This window comes from Lichenostomus cassidix, chromosome 2 (assembly GCF_008360975.1).
Source record: "Lichenostomus cassidix isolate B80296 chromosome 2, HeHo_3.0, whole genome shotgun sequence".
NCBI lineage: Eukaryota > Metazoa > Chordata > Aves > Passeriformes > Meliphagidae > Lichenostomus > Lichenostomus cassidix.
The window spans coordinates 52,052,978-52,068,976 of record NC_139482.1 but is presented as its reverse complement, the minus strand read 5'-3'; the positions used below and the strand labels follow the sequence as shown (position 1 = coordinate 52,068,976).

At 39.9% G+C, this 15,999-nt stretch overlaps 1 protein-coding gene across 6 annotated transcripts in view; it reads left to right on the top strand.

Annotated features, from left to right (window-relative positions):
- The window catches only part of HECW1 (HECT, C2 and WW domain containing E3 ubiquitin protein ligase 1), a 250,791-nt gene that overhangs the window by 73,794 nt on the left and 160,998 nt on the right, over positions 1 to 15,999 (top strand). For all 6 annotated transcript variants that reach the window (XM_085051546.1, XM_085051545.1, XM_085051541.1 and 3 more), the window contains one exon: positions 13,744 to 14,068. In XM_085051546.1, coding sequence (XP_084907672.1) covers positions 13,744 to 14,068 — 325 coding nt within the window. The remainder of the gene's footprint in view (positions 1 to 13,743; positions 14,069 to 15,999) is intronic.

Here is a 15,999-nt window from a genome sequence, read left to right as displayed (position 1 = left end):
TTATGTGTTTCTAATGGGCTTTGAAATACTGTAACACCTATTTCTGCAGACCACTACACAGGAGGAAATTCCCTCGTGTATGTAATCAATTTGGTCGGTGAAAGCTACATATAATTTTTTTTTACAACCTATCATCCTGGGCTGATCAGACTTGTGGTTGCTCTTTCAGTCTGTCACTCTCTTACCTAATTACTTCTGAAGCCATTGGCTAATTTCAAGTGAAACACAAAGGAGTCTTTTGGATAATTAAGTTCCTATAGGCCTTGGGGGCTGGGAAGAGGAGAGAGAGACCCAAGGCTGGGACTGGAGGAAAGGTTAAGCTTTTCACCTGCTTAAGCAGCTGGGAAAGTCAGTGGGATTATCATCACATTTGCCTTAGGTGGGTGTTTTGAATTGAAATGGACAGGAAAAAGCTGGGACTTTAATAGAGATTTGGTGATGATGAAGGATTGAACCCCGCAGGAAGACAGCTGCATTTATTCCACTGCTAACAGGGCTGTTTGTTTTTATTTCCAGGAATGCTTTCAGAATTAGACCTGAATATCTTTAATGCAAATATTCAGCTTCTGGTTAAAGGTTCAAAAAATACAGCAATCAAGTTAATTTATCACTACTATTGAGAGAAAAAGTACCAGAAACATTACTATGTGGCTATTAAGCTAATGTGTTACAAGTGACAAATTTGTTAAATTAGTGTCTTTGTCTGTTTGCACTGTGGTGCCCACCAGAGTCACTCTGTCACTCCCCTCCTCAACTGGACAGGAGTATAACAAAATATAACAAAAGGCTCATGTGTTGAGATGAGAACAGGGAGAGATCACTCACCCGTTACTGTCACGGGAAAATCAGATTTGACTCAGAGAAGTTAAATTATTAGCAATCAAATCAGAGTAGGGTAATGAGAAATAAAAACAAATCTTAAAAAATGCCTTTCCCCCAGGGGTTGTGGCCAGTTCTTTGCATGTTTTTTCTGCCACTCCATCCTCCCCAGAGGAGGACTCCTTATCTTGCTCCAGCATGGGGTCCCTTCCACAGGAGACAGTCTTCCAAACTTCTCTAGTGTGAGTCCTTCCAACAGTCTGCAGTTCAAAAATTGCTCCAGCATGGGTCCCTTCCACTGGGTGTACTCTGTCAGGAAAAGGCTGTTTCAGCTTGGGTCTTTTCTTCTGCTCCAATGTGGGTTCCCAGCGGTGTCGCAGGTCCTGCCAGCAAACCTGCTCCAGTGGTGTGCTCTTCTTTCCATGGGTCTGCAGTTCCTGCCAGGACCCTGCTCCAGTGTGGGCTTCCCATGGGGTCACAGCATCCTTCAGACATTCACCTGCTCTGGCTTGAGGTCCTCCACGGGCTGCAGGTGGACCTCTGCTTCACTGTGGGCTTTCAAGAGTTACCAGGGCACAGCTACCTCACCATGGTCTTCATCCCAGGCTTCAGGGGAATGTCTGCTCTGATGCTTGACATTCTTCCTCTCCTTCTTCACTGATCTTGCTACCAGATCTTGGTCACGCAAACCCAATGTGTACACAGAAATGAATTCTTGCACTGCTTTGGAACCCCTAATGGGAATGCCCGTTTAAAAGTCAAGTTTTGGTGTCAATGACATTCCAGTTTTACTGCCCAGGGTTAAGTTGAATAACATTTCATCTAGCAAGTAATATCATCTATTTAAAGTAGCATCTGTGGACCAAAGCATATTTCATTGATTTGTGCACAAAAACAGACAGCAGGAAGTTCTTGTTGTCGTTAGGACAACAGAACTGAGTCCCATGCCAAGACATCCAAGCAGGCCATGGCTGCTTGCGTGGCCAAAGCCTTGTTGCAGGGTGATGTGTGTGTTTCGGTCTTTCTTCCAGAACTCAGGTTTAAGACCTGCACAGCTGAAAAGTTTTCCAACTTGCTTGCTTGTGCAGGCTTCTATAAATACTAATTAATGAAACTGTAGACTTTCATTACAATGCCCTAAAACCAAATCCTTGATGAATTTAGGACACTTCCTTGACAGAGGATTTGTTACTGGAAAAATAGGTTTAAAAAATTTCTCCTTTGGGCCTTACTTTAAGTGCAGTATTAAAAACCGTAATTACTTTTCTTCTGTGAGGATTCAATGGCAGCAAAAAAGTGTTAAGTCTAACTAAGGGTCCTCATTAAAATTAAATGAAACCATGGTTTGAACCTTCATTCAGAACCATTCTTGCGCTTTTGTCTGTGAACGAGTGAAATGGAATATTTCCCATCACCTTTGCAGATGTTCTTCTTCTTTGAAAACTCTCACAAGAGTTTTTAAACACAGGACTAGAAATGCTTTTGAACTGGAGTTAAAGAGAAAAAAAGTAAATTAAAACCTCGTGCAGTAATGTGAGCAGATGTACTGGCCTCTAGAAACCCCATAGTAATTGTTAATTACTGTGTTGGAGGTGTACTGGGAGCCAGCTCAGTGTGGGTGAAGTTTGGAAGTAATACAGTCACCACAGGAGTTGCCCATTTCTATGTCCAGGATTTTTTGGAGATGGCAGTCACAGGACTTGTCTCTCCGCTACGTTTATGGTTGGTAGAGCCTGGAGCAGTTTGCACATCTTCATCTGCTTGAACTAGATGGCACCAGTTGTTATGGGTGGTTTCTGCTTTGAAAATCTGCTTTATGCCTGTAATTGTTTTCCAGGGGGAAACTACCAAGCTGCATTTCATCTAGCCTTGGCTAGTATTTCCCCAGGAAACCTTAGATATGTGTCTCAGAATTTTCTTTGGGTGATCCAGACCAGAATCCAGACCAGACCAGAAAACACTCCCAGAATGCAGCTTCTGTTCTCTCACATAGGAGATTTTTGTGCCCCAGATAAAGCCACCACATGTTCTTTTTTGTAAAATCTGAATCATGTTCATCAACTAGGGATTGTAATACCAGAGCTACTATTTCTCTCTAGGCATAGTTTCTTTGCTTGCTTATGAATACAATTATAATAGCAGCTTATTATTATTTATCTTAATAATAATTATTATTTCATCTTAATAAAGATGAAACAGCAAGTAGCAGTCTGGTTTGAAGATACTTATCTGAGACTAGTTTTACCTGTCCAGGAACAGAGACATCTCACCTTTTAAACTATGCCTAGTGGGTTTAATCACTAGAATTAAGTTTTTAATTTTATCAGAATTATTTTCATGAATAAAATATTGGATCTGTGCCATTATTTAGCACAAGTCAGTTTTTCTTTACCATCCTTCTGGGCAAATTAGGCACTCTTGATCCTCAAAATGTTCATCATAATAGATTCTTCTTTAAAAACAATGAACTTCATATATTTTGTTGTCACAGTCTCCCCAGAAGGGTACATACATGAGAAGACAATCTGTTGAGAATAAGCATATTTAAACGTAGAATTCAAACTCTTAGTACTTGCAAGAAGTTTTCGTTCTGATGTCCAGTGACATCAGACAGAAAACATGCAATAATGATGACTATGCTTCAGTGTCTCATGTTCCAATTTTCTTTAAAAAAAATGAAAAATGTGTTGGTGTCTATTTTTATAATTGCATAGGAAAACTCATTCACATATCATGGTCTAAAACTAATTGTATCTTAAATTAATCCTAACCCAGCAAATCATGTTTGTTTCTAGGTTTTGAGATCTCATTCTAAGGGTAGTTGGTGTGATCTGTATTCCAAAATGCACCTTGCTGCTCTACATGTTTGTCTGATGTGTTTTCCAACAGACTAGGTTGTCCATGGATGAAAATCTTTGAAATGTTTTAGTGAAAATATGAACTCTTTATTTTCCACTTCTGGATTAGCCCTTGTTAGCTGCAGCTGTTGACAACTATATGGGTTTTGCTTTCCTTTACAAAGTCACTTTGTTCCCCATTGAAATCAAGTGGAGTTTTGCCTTCAGTTTCATCGTAAGCAGGATCAAGCACACTCAACTGGATGGCATTTTTGTATTTGTCTGGAGGTAATGTAATAACAGGAGCTTTGTAGCCAATTAATTTTAAAATGTCAGGGAATATTCTAGGCCTTATTGAAAGGGGACAATGGAACTGGGGGCATGCTCTGAAGCTGGTGTCTGGTTGAAAGACTGGTTTCTTGCAATGGTTTGTTGTTGTTTGTAGATCAAAGGAGTGGTTGATATGTGCATTAATACTCGACAGACTGCTAATGGTACCTACTTGCCTCACTGCCTGAGGAGGTTAAGAGACTGACACTTCAAAACACACTCTTAAAGAAATACAGATGGAGGTAAGAAGCATGACAGGGACTAGCAGCAGTGAATGAAAAAGGACATTTTAAATGTTCTCTTTGCTGTGGAGCGGGGGTCAGCCACCATGGGCAGCTGGAAAGAACCATGAGTGAGAAGAGCCTCCTTCCAGCCCTCCTGGGTTTTGTATGTTTATTGTCCCCATCTAGTGCCTTTCTTATAGCTGGTACAGCAAGTGATGCTGTGTGCCCTATCCCTTCCTACCTACAAGTGTGGGGAAGGTGGTATTGACAAATGCAGATAGGAGATAGCCTTGAGAATAAAAAGGGATGGGGAGGAGAGGAAGGTGCATGGTCACCTAGAATATGGCTATGGCATGGGCTGTGATGTGAGAGTCGTAGCACAGCGGAACAGAGTCCTTGCCAAAAGCTTGGAATAGAGGGAGGCAGGAGGGAATGTGCACACAGCTCTTTCAGGGGATAGCACTCACAGAGTCAACAGAAATTTTACAAGTCGTGGCAAGAAATGTCTTGTGGTGTGTGTATGGATCCACCTGTGCTGCACACAAGTGTCTAGGCAAAGAGGGAAGTGTGGATGGTGGGAATGCTGCATGCATAGATCTGCAGGATAAATCCTTTGATACGCACATGAACCTTTCGTTTGCAAAGATTTATACTTGGGTCTGAAGGAAGATTACTATTAAAAACCTTTCTTTTGATATCTGTGCTCATTTGTTTCTGTTGTCTTTTTTTTGTGTGTGTGTGTGTGTGTTTTATACATAATAAGCTATGCCTGACACCTGTAATACATTAGACAAGTCTTTTCTTCTTGTGTCTGGAAGCAGTATACACTACGGACATCACACAAGGCTTGTTTTCTAGCAAAACAGTTGTCTTAGTGGAAGGTATTATACATTCTTCATGGTAGAGAATGGTAGGATTTTTATAGCTCTCATGTAACATAAGAAATTAAGAGTGCTTTCTGCAAAAAAAAAGAGTCTTCCAGTCACTGAACTTTGGGGAAGAGATATGGGAAATGTCGGCCTGCTTCTGAGCAGTGACTGAGAAATTACTACACCTGACAGTTTTGGGAAACAGTGTGCATTACTGGGTATCTTTCCGCAGCTCATATTTACTCTATATCATTTTGTTGTTAGTCTCTTAAATTGTGCAGAATGTCTTCACAGTTTTTATTGTAAACCTCTGCTACATTAACCAGTATTTTTTAAAAGATCTGTACATAGAGCGCATGCACTCTACTAAGTATTTCATTTTCTGTGCCCTGACTTTCTCTGTATGTACCCTCTAGTTTGCAATTTTATAGTTGTCTAGAAAATCAGACTATTCTTAGATAGTCAGGTAGCAGTTTAGTATGTTTTTTTAATTTCTCTTACAATTCTATTCTACATCCATCCATTAATGTACTTAGAATACACATTTTCTGCTGCCCTCAGTAGTACTTTGCCCACTTACCTTTATATAATACCAAATTTTACAGCTTTAGAGGTCTGACTCCTTCCTACCTAACCCAACATGCCTGACTTAGGATCCCAACAGTCAATGACCTCTTAAAAAGGGATAAAGAGATGTGGAGCTGAGCTCTGTCTGGGAACGCCTTACCTGAGTCTCAGTCGAGGAGCCTGTCCCATCCCTCTGAGTACTCAAGGAGTCTTGCATTCCTAAATTGGGTGGCTCAAGTACTCAGAACTTTAGTTGAATGAATCTGGATGTCTGTAGACATTGATCTTTTCATTAACAAAGTACTTGAAGGACCAAAGCCACTGGTTATAAAAATGCATCAGGTAGGAGATGTCTGTTATTATGTGCTGTGCAGAACCTGAAACAGGACATCCAGCATGATCAGGGCTTCTCGGCAGAATATTAGTGGACCACCTCACAGAAGAGCAGCAATATTTTTAGGCTGAAGCAGAGAAGAGCATTGCTGTTCTCAACCTCCTCCTTTCTGAAAGCCTGTTGGAGTAAGTAGCATTCTTGGGAGGCCTACAGAGTCCAGCTTTGCAGTGGCCCTCATAAATGTGATGATGATTCTTTTACAGACCACAGTGGGGCACACAGGCTTTTCTAAACAACCCTCTTTTCAGAGTGATGCTTCTTTATGTTAAAAGGTGGATTAAACCAATATTAGTGCCTGGTACTGAATGTTTGGTTTTCTTCCTGCCATGACTGTTGTCCATAAATATTGTCCTAGGGTTTAAAAAGATGAAGAATGGAGGTTTTTGGTCTTTGGCAGCACAATCACTAGGACTTGTGTATCTGGGAATCTGGTGTGGTCCACACTGGCCTTCATGGACATGAGGATGCTTGTTAAGAGGGGGTGTGTTGTGCTATGTATGAATGCTTCATCTTGCACCTGTTGAGAGGAAGTCACTGTCCTTCCTCTGTCTGGTATTGCTGTAGCACTTCTCTGCCTACTTCTGGTGTTTAAAACCAACCAAGTAAAAAATATAAATTTCTTATTATGTACACCATAAACTATGAATAAAGGTAAGCACTGTGGGCTTTGGAGTACTTGACAGTAGCATATGAGCAGGTCCTAAGGTTATTTCTTTAATTGTGTAGTGTGGAAAGAACAGAGTGAAGCTGTGTAATATAATCTTGGTTAAAGGTGTTATCATGTTGACCCCTTTATTATTTCCTTACAATTTTTTTTTGAGATTTTTATATTCAGGCCACATTGCATATTTACCTGTTCTTGAGTACCTGAATATGTCCTTTAAAAATATTGGCAGTGTTTTCAGATTTTTTTTCTGTAATGGCTAAGTCTGATGGCTGTTTCTCATCCCCTGCTGTGCCAAACTGCTGAGACAAGACTGTTTTTGCTGCTACCGATTTAACAGAAAATAAGAAATTAATTTTGTACTTAGTTGCATTCCACTGCAGAAACTTCCTAGTGCTTTATGTGGTGAACTATGAGTGGATTGTCACTGACTCAATGAAAATGTCTTGAATGTGAGATTATTAATTGATCTTCGTTAGACATAAAGTGTAGAAATTTGGAGTGAGCTCATGTAAAACTGGTAAAATGTCTTTTTTGTTGTTGTTTTTCAGACACTTGTTTGTTTTATATACTTACAGGAGTACAAATCTTAATGTGATGTGTGTGTCTTTTAGCACACTCTCCTGGGTTCACCAGACATTAGTCTTTTATAGAACTTTCAGAAAGAGAAGAAAAAAAGCATTATTAATATTCTTCCTTTTTCTGAACCCAAAGAATTTCCCTCCAATCATTGCCCTATATTCCAGCTTCCATTTTCTTGTCCCCAGAAGATTGTATAAGTGCTCTCAGAAAGTATGGACTGCTCTTAATTGTACTTTTGCTCTGTAGATGGTAAGAGTACTGTTACTACTGTGCTGCCACTTTTTTCTGCCTTGTGACTAATAGGCGTGCATCAGGAATCAATCCCACCCACTAGCACCAAACCTTGCTGGGTTGACCTTGAGGCTAGCTCCTTCATTTTGATTCTAATTTGTGCACTGATTTGCACATCACTGAAGCAAAGATAAATGAAAAAGGATACATTAACATAGCAGTACAGCTGGACTGGAAATGCACAAAGGTCAGAAAATGGAAAAATGAACTGCCTAATAACATCCATTTGCCCCTCTGCTGATGTATAATGGCTTTAATTTCTGATTAGTGTTCATTATCAGCATAGATATATATATGTATTGTGCTATAGATGTGCAGTATTGAGACAAATGTTCCTAAAGTTCTCTGGTGTTTCTATGGCATGCATTCCTCTGAAATGTTTTCAGCCTTCCCAAGAGCAGCAGTTTCATCTATGTGCTCTGTAATATCTTGCTGGGAAAAAGGTGTCAGTCAACCATGTAAGCCTGCAACTCCATTGGGCTATTAAAGGATTCCTTTGGAGCACTAAGAAGCCATTCCTGTGCCTCTAAAATAAATGGACTGATGCTACAAAGTTCTCTGTATGCTCCAAAGCCTTTGGCTTCATGGCATTCTCCAAACCCTAGCTTCATGACTTTTGTGAAGGGTTTTATGCTTAGAAGTCAGATACTGGATGGTATGGAGAAGACTTTGCATAGCATTTTTCACTCTAAGCCTTTGTTTACTGAATTTGGCTGTAAAGCTATGCTTTAAAAATCCTTTTTTTCCTAAGTGTTATACTTACAATTCTTCTAAAATTCAAACGTGCAAGGGGATTTTTCTCACATGATGATAAATAAATGTCTGAGATAGGTGGCAGTAGGTTGACGGGAGGTGGTTGTGATAGCAGAAGCTGTAGCCTTGAAGACAGCTTACTTTTGAACTGTGTTTCTTCCTACCTCTGCATTGCGTTGCATTTTTTACAGTCAATTGTATTGTGCCGGCAGTGATGGAAAATGCAAATGTTTTTTCTTGGTTGAGTTTGCTGTGCAGGTACCATGTGCTGTGTTGAGGACTGTCCCCAGGCAGAAAGGAGGAAATCAGAGTATTTAGTTTACCTTTCCTGCCTCAGAGTTTGACAGAGGGATAGTTTAGCTTCTCTGAAAGTGGCAGAGTGGTGGCAGCTAAGAGGCACTCAGGGCTATGTGTGAGGAGAGCAGATGGGGAAAAGATGCCTCCACAGCAGGCCTGTGGTGGAGGTGGAGATGAGAAGGATGCTGGGAAGAGCAAGAAGCAGATCCTGCAACAAGTATTCAGGGCTATGGAAAGTGAGAGAGTTTGCTCTGAGGAAAGACTTCACATTGCTGGGTTGAGAGCAAGGCTGGAGGGGAAGGTCCTGCCATGTAAGGAGCATCAGCAAGATTCATTATCATATATTTTTGCTTTCACACAGTTCTTTTACTCTTCCATGCAAGAGATTAATTTCCTGTCCTTCAGAACTTACGCAATTCTAATTTAAGCTATAATAAAACAATTTTACATGCTGAAAGCCCTTTCAGCACCCTCACCTTCAAGTTAAAGGTCTGCTTCAAAGTTCTGGATTGCAGATTCCCATCACATTATCTTTCAATGACTTTAGGCACTGTTGTTTTCCTACTTGTCCTTCTGGTCCAGCCTCAGGATTTTGCCCTGGGTATTCACACCTGGGCTATGACTAAATTTTCAAAACCTTTTTAGGTTGTCTCTTATACAGTCAGATAAGCCTTTCATACAGGCTGTTACCACCTTACATTTCTGTTAGTACAGTATCTTTGTTGACACACATGATCTTACCTTTTTGAAAGCTGGTCCAAAGACTTCTGCTGTGATAATTTATCACTTTCACCAGATGGCCCTAATTTTTTATTTTTAAATCTTATTTTTAAAAATGGTTTTAGCTCCCTCTTGTCTTTGCAAAACACATAAGCCTTGTGAATGAAGGCTAAAAACTTGTCAGGAGAGCCTTAATCTCTGGTGGAGCAACCAAGAGACTGACTCCACATCTGATTTGCCTATGATATCAGACTTGACTACTGGCATATTAAATTTTCAGATGGATAAATGTGCTGTGTCCCAAGCTTCCCATCACAGAAAGTTATTTCATTGTCTTTCTCGGTACTTGCCTTTGAAATTTGGGTTGTGATGATGCTTGCAGACATCTGACTGACTACTTTGAGACCACTGTCATGGTGGCTAATATTCACTTTGTTCTCTTCAATTTCTTCATCTGCCAGGGCTCCAGTGATGCATTATGTTTCAATCATATTCTCTCTTTGGTATGAGCAGTGAAAGTCCATTGTACCACCATCCTGACCTGCACAAATCCATCTTCCAGCAATGCGAGGTAAATGCTATCAGTCCAAGTTTCTGGAAGACAGCTCTTAATTGTCTGAACAGAGAACAGAGCTGGATCCTTGCAGATGTTTAGCTGAGATCTACCTCTTTTTGCTCAAGCGTGATGGACCTTTCTAGCATGATTTAAAATAATCTCAAATGGAGAAAAAGAAAAAAGAACAATCCCTAACATTAAGCCCTACAGACTTCGAGGGGAAGCTTCCATAGCAGCTCTAAATCCTGTGATGAAATTCAGATAGCAACAATGGTTTGAAGCCTCTCAGCCAGAGGATTCTTCTTGTCTCAGAGAGGGAAACAAGTACCATTGGTAGTACAGTTTTTTCAGGTTGTGAAGGAGAAGGCACTGGTGACAACAGCTCTCTGCTTTCCAAATGCCAAACAGCAATTGGGAAAGGCGAGAGGTGTGAGTGAGAAAGAGAGAGAATGTGGGAAGAAACGGTGAAATTCTTTTTCTTGGTATTTACTGATTACAGGTTTTCGATGTGTATATTTTTGAAGTCACTTTTCTTTACATTGAGATCTCATCTGTCATTTCCTTTAGGCTTCTTCTTCCTACTTTCCCTGTTAGGAATTGCAGTTGGATTTATATGGGAGGAAAAAAATATCTTCAATTAATTTTTCTGGTGTTCGCATTAGATGTATTAATTGAGATAAATAAGAGGCAAAGTGCTGCCCACAGATAAGTGTTCAAATATCTGATTTTGGACTTTCATGTAACTGGTAGATCTTTAGAGACAAAGCTTTCCAGAGCTCTTTGAAAATCAGCGGTGAGGGGAAGGAGTGGGAAAGTGAAGCCTGGGGGTCATTTTGCGCAGAGTCCCTGGGTGGAAACTCCCCTGGAAGGACTGACTGTAGAAGCAGCTGTGGAATGACTGTTTTGAGGAACGAATGAAGAGGTGTTCGTTTCTGTCGACAACCAACATTTGGCCTTTCTTTGTTCTTGCTTTATAATTTACACTCTATATTAGAAATGAGTGTTTAGTGCCATGTGTGTAATGTACACACCTCTGAGTAAATATTAATCTCACACCCCTAAAAACCATATAATTTTTGTAATATATTATGTATCTATGATGCATCAAATTGCTTTCACATGATATCAAAAGGATGTCTTCGCAGTTTTTTAAGCTGTCTCACCATGGCTGTGACTGTCACCAGGCCTTGGGGGCTTTAGAGAGATACATGGAAAACATGAAAAGCTGGTCATAAAATGTGGAATAACTATTTTACCTAACCTCTTTTCTACTAACTCATACAGCCATGCTTGTATTTTGATGCAATTATTTAATCCAGATAATTATGTGTGACTAGTGTTTCATTTGTTTGGGGTTTTTTTCAGTTTGGGGGTTTTCTCAAAATACAAGAGACTTGGATTTGTGGAGAATTTGGCCTTCTGGGTTGCTTTAAAATTTTGCCATTTGTTCCATTGGCATCAACATACAGGAAAACAGGAACTTAGAGAATTAAAACATAGTGATAAATTTATAATTTTCATTAAAACTGCTTAAAGTCATGCTGAAGCTGAAAAAAATACATGTTTAAATCTAATTTAATTTTAAGGTATGCAGTTAATTAATACTCTACGTCCATTAACATTCAAAAATGAAAGTATCTGCCGAAGCACTACTCCCTGGAGTAATTTTTCACCAGAAATAAAACATCTGCCTTTGAACTGAAGTAGCTTTTGGGTAGTGCTGTGAGGAAAGGAACCCATGTTAATGACACAGACTAATCCAAAAGAATGAACTTGAAGTTTGTTACATTGGTATCTCACAATTATAAAACCAATCCCAGCTATGACAGATACTGTTGTGACAGCAAATGCCTTCTTTTCTAAGTGACAGAAACAAGCATCAATTTTAAAATACTGACAGTAGTGTGATAGTTTGTGTGCCCACTCGTGCATCCCAGATTAGAAAATGTTCACAGCATGTTTCTTGATAAAAAAAGATGCATTTCCTGTTTACATGGGATTTCAGTCTTTATACTATGAAATGAACTCTCTTTCCAATCAGTGAATAAATGTTAGAAAAGAAGCAGCAAATACATGGTGAGCTGCTCATCAAATACATGATGAGATGCAAGCAAATGCAAGACCATGTCCTTCCTTCCTTCCTTCCTTCCTTCCTTCCTTCCTTCCTTCCTTCCTTCCTTCCTTCCTTCCTTCCTTCCTTCCTTCCTTCCTTCCTTCCTTCCTTCCTTCCTTCCTTCCTTCCTTCCTTCCACGAAAAAGTACCTTTTACATTATTAGCTTCAGTCTTGCAGCACTTACTATAAGGTGTGGCATGCTCACTAGAGCTATTTTTGCTTATAAACCCTGTTTAATGCAGTAAGTGAGGATTTGGGTCAGCGGATTGTAAGCATTGTTGGGCAGTGTTTGCAAAGTGACAGCATATTCTAAGGGTTCAAACATGCCAGATGAATTTTTTTGTTCTCTGTACAGTTTTTGTGCATCAGAATCCTATGATACACTAATAGGTCTCTTAATTATTTCCCCCCAAATGGTATTGGTAAAGAAAATATTTCGGTTTTTTTCAGGACTTACTGGTTTTTTGTGCTACTGTAACCTCAATAAAGCCAGTGTTAAATAACTGCTTGGCTGGAGAAAGGAGCTATGATTTTTCTGCCACTTAATTTGTTTGAGTTCAAAAGGATGATTTGACTTCTGATCATGTGAAAAGCATTTCATAGCATACTGGAAAGCTGTCTGGTTTTGTATCTAACAGACTTGACAGCATGGCTGGCAACAGACGGATAATGGAAGGCTAATGAATAATGAAAAGCTGAGTGATTGAAATAGCAGAGCTGCAGGGAGAGAAGAGGGAAAGCTTGGAAGGAAAATGAAAAAAACAAGGAGTACAGAAGTAAGGAATAATCGGTATTTTGATCAGTATCAGAGAATGTCTTCACATCAGGATTTAACCCAGTCATAACTTAAGCATTCTCCATCTGCCAGCTCACAAAAGCTCTTAACTCGTGCACCAAGACGCACAAGTCATTTTGCCTTGAGGAAGGGTAGGTTGAAATTAAAATATTTTTCAACTGCTAGAATGATGACTACTCTGCAGTAACCTTCTCCATTCTCATTAATTGTCTGGTGCGTTCACAAATTCCTACCTGAGCAGGAGTGCTTAGCATCTCACAATCTGCTGCAAAAAAAAGATCAGAGCCATGGCATTGCAAGCTATCAGCTGTACAGAGGGACATTGCAACATTTAGTTTGTATTTATACTTTCACGAAGACATCTCCATTTTTGTAGCAGGGTTAACTCTGTTTTCATGGCACTCACTCTTCAGATACCCAGCAGGGAGGAAGAGCTCTTACTCACTGCTAAACCGGTCTCTCCAGATGGAATATGGTCTCTAGGGTGACTGTGCCTTAAGAAGGATTCCTCTGCAAATGTAGCAAGAATTACTGGGGCTGACACTTAACTCCAGGTGTCAAAAGTGCAAAGACTGTCTCATGACATTGAAAGAGGGTGGTTCTCTGGCAGTTTGATAGTCACAACATTTGTGCCTGAGTATGTGCATTAACATGGAGGAAGCCAGCTCCTATTAATTTCTTCACACTGCCAGTTGTGGCTGAGCTTGGTGGTGCAAGGCTTGCTCTTACACTTGTTTTCATGATAAGAGTTATAGAGTAGGAGTTGAGTTAGCACTGTTTCTGCTGCCCCTTTTTGTGTCTCTTTTTTGCAATGACAAATGGAGAAAGATCTGCTACTTTCTCGCTATAACTTTATACTTTTCCTGAGCTCTGTTATCACTGAAAAATGAATAATACTGTAAAATACTATAATTTCTTTTTTCTTCACAGAATCTCTACCAAAACAGGTTTCTGGGCCTGGCAGCCATGGCGTCTCCATCTAGGAACTCACAAAATCGGCGCCGGTGCAAAGAGCCTCTCAGATACAGCTATAACCCTGATCAGTTCCATAACATGGACATCAGGAACAATTCCCATGAGACGGTCACCATTCCTAGGTCTACCAGTGACACAGACCTTGTCACTTCAGACAGCCGGTCCACCCTGATGGTCAGCAGCTCCTACTACTCCATTGGGCATTCGCAGGACTTAGTGATATATTGGGATATAAAAGAGGAAGTGGATGCAGGGGACTGGATTGGCATGTATCTCATAGGTAAGTCCCTTAAATGTAATCTTAACGTGGGTTTATATATTACAATATTTTTTTCTGCTCCTGAATTACTGGTTGCAGTCCTTGCACTCACTTTTTCTTCAGCAAAGATATGAGAAAGCTTTCTGATGGTTTCTTGGCATTTCGAGATAAATTCATTTTAAAGCCATTTGGATGTTGGGAAAATACCTCCTATATCAAGACAGTATAATATTTTCAGAGTTTCCTATTGAGAGTCCTTGAGTAATCTGTGACAGATGAGAGGTTTTACAAGTCAAGAATATGAATCATTTAAAAACCTTGTGAGATTGCCTTTTTCTCTGTAGCCACAGGATATTTTGATATGAACAATAATTATAAACTGAGACAGTCTGGACTTGTCACAGAAAGTTTTGATTTTTTTTTTCCTTTTATCGTGCATTGGAAGCTTTATTGAACCATGTATATTAGCATATTTTTGGCAACTCCATCTAGTAAACCCAGCCCCACATAAGAGTAATAAGAAATGGTTTCAATCCTCTTTTATCTGATTGTTTCACTTCTTTTTTTAACCTGGTTTGGTTCCTATGGAAATAGTCCTGCTGCTGAGACTGGAGTTCATGTTAACTCTTTGCTGTCTGCTAAATTTTGAACATGGTGGATCAGTTTCAGACACATTTCTCTGGGTATTAGGGGTCTTATAAAGGTAAAGTTATTAAATGTTTCTTGAAAACCACTGACTTTGTAAAGAAACGGTGCCCGCACAAAGAGAAAGGTTGGTAAATCACTTCCCTTATCTATGTGGAAGGTATGCCTAGCACTAAGCAGATATTTTAGCTCTAATAGCAGTGTTTCATCTTGCCCAGATAGTGAACTAAAACCAGATAAAGGATATGATGATGTGAGATGGGCTTTTGCAGCAGGCATAGGGGACTTTGTAGGGAGCCACGGTGTTAAATGCTTTACTGGGTAAAACCAAATGGCTTGGAATCATGTTCTGAAGACATTGGGAACACAGGTGTTGGTGACACAAGGGGATATGTGAGAAAGTACTGGATGTAGAAGAACCCTGGTGGCAAGGTATTAGGCATTGAAAAGTAAGTTCAGGGTATTGAAGAGACTGTATAAAGGGATACACAAGGGTGGCTATTTCGAACATGGAAGGAAAGAAGTGGAGGCTACAGTAAGCCAGGCTACAGTACTTGTTCCCATGAGTAACCTCATAAAATGTCCTGCTTTGAAAACAAAACTAGGCTTATGAAATTTTAATCTTTTAGGGAAAAAACAGAGACTGGATTTAAAACAGATGCCCTGAAATCAGTCTGATTTGTTGGCCTTACTTGTGTTTACAGTTAAGTTTGAAGTGGAGATTTCTACTGGAATAGATGAGAAGACAGAGCAGCCCCCAGTATTGAGAAGTAAGAAATACTGAAAGCCTATTCTGCAGCAGTGCAGGCAACTCATGAATTGTTGCCTCAGTAAATAGAGGTAACGCATTCCTTCTGGTGGTCTGAAGTCAATGGAAAGTGCATAGGGCTGTTTCACACTGACTGAACTTGTTCAGCCAGGTTTCGCAGCTCAGACATTGCATCCAGGGCTGTGAAGACACACTAATTTTAATTTTTTTTTATAGGCGCCATGAATACATAAAGATTTAACTAGGCAAAATAAGAATACACCTCAGTAACTCCTGCTTAATTTACCATATCAAACAGGATACATTGCCCCAGACACCCGAGTAAATTATAGGTGCAAATGTATCCTTGCCCCTGCTGGCTGAATGCTTGTTGTTTATGACAATAATCAATGGCTTGTTCCAAGGAATGCCACTGCCAAATGAGATATAAGTAGTGTGTCCAGTCCCCAAGAATCCAATAGCTGACCCCTGATATCTTTGAAGGTGTTTTGTCTCCAGCTGCTCATGTTCCCACTCTAAGTAACTGAGGAAATAGCAG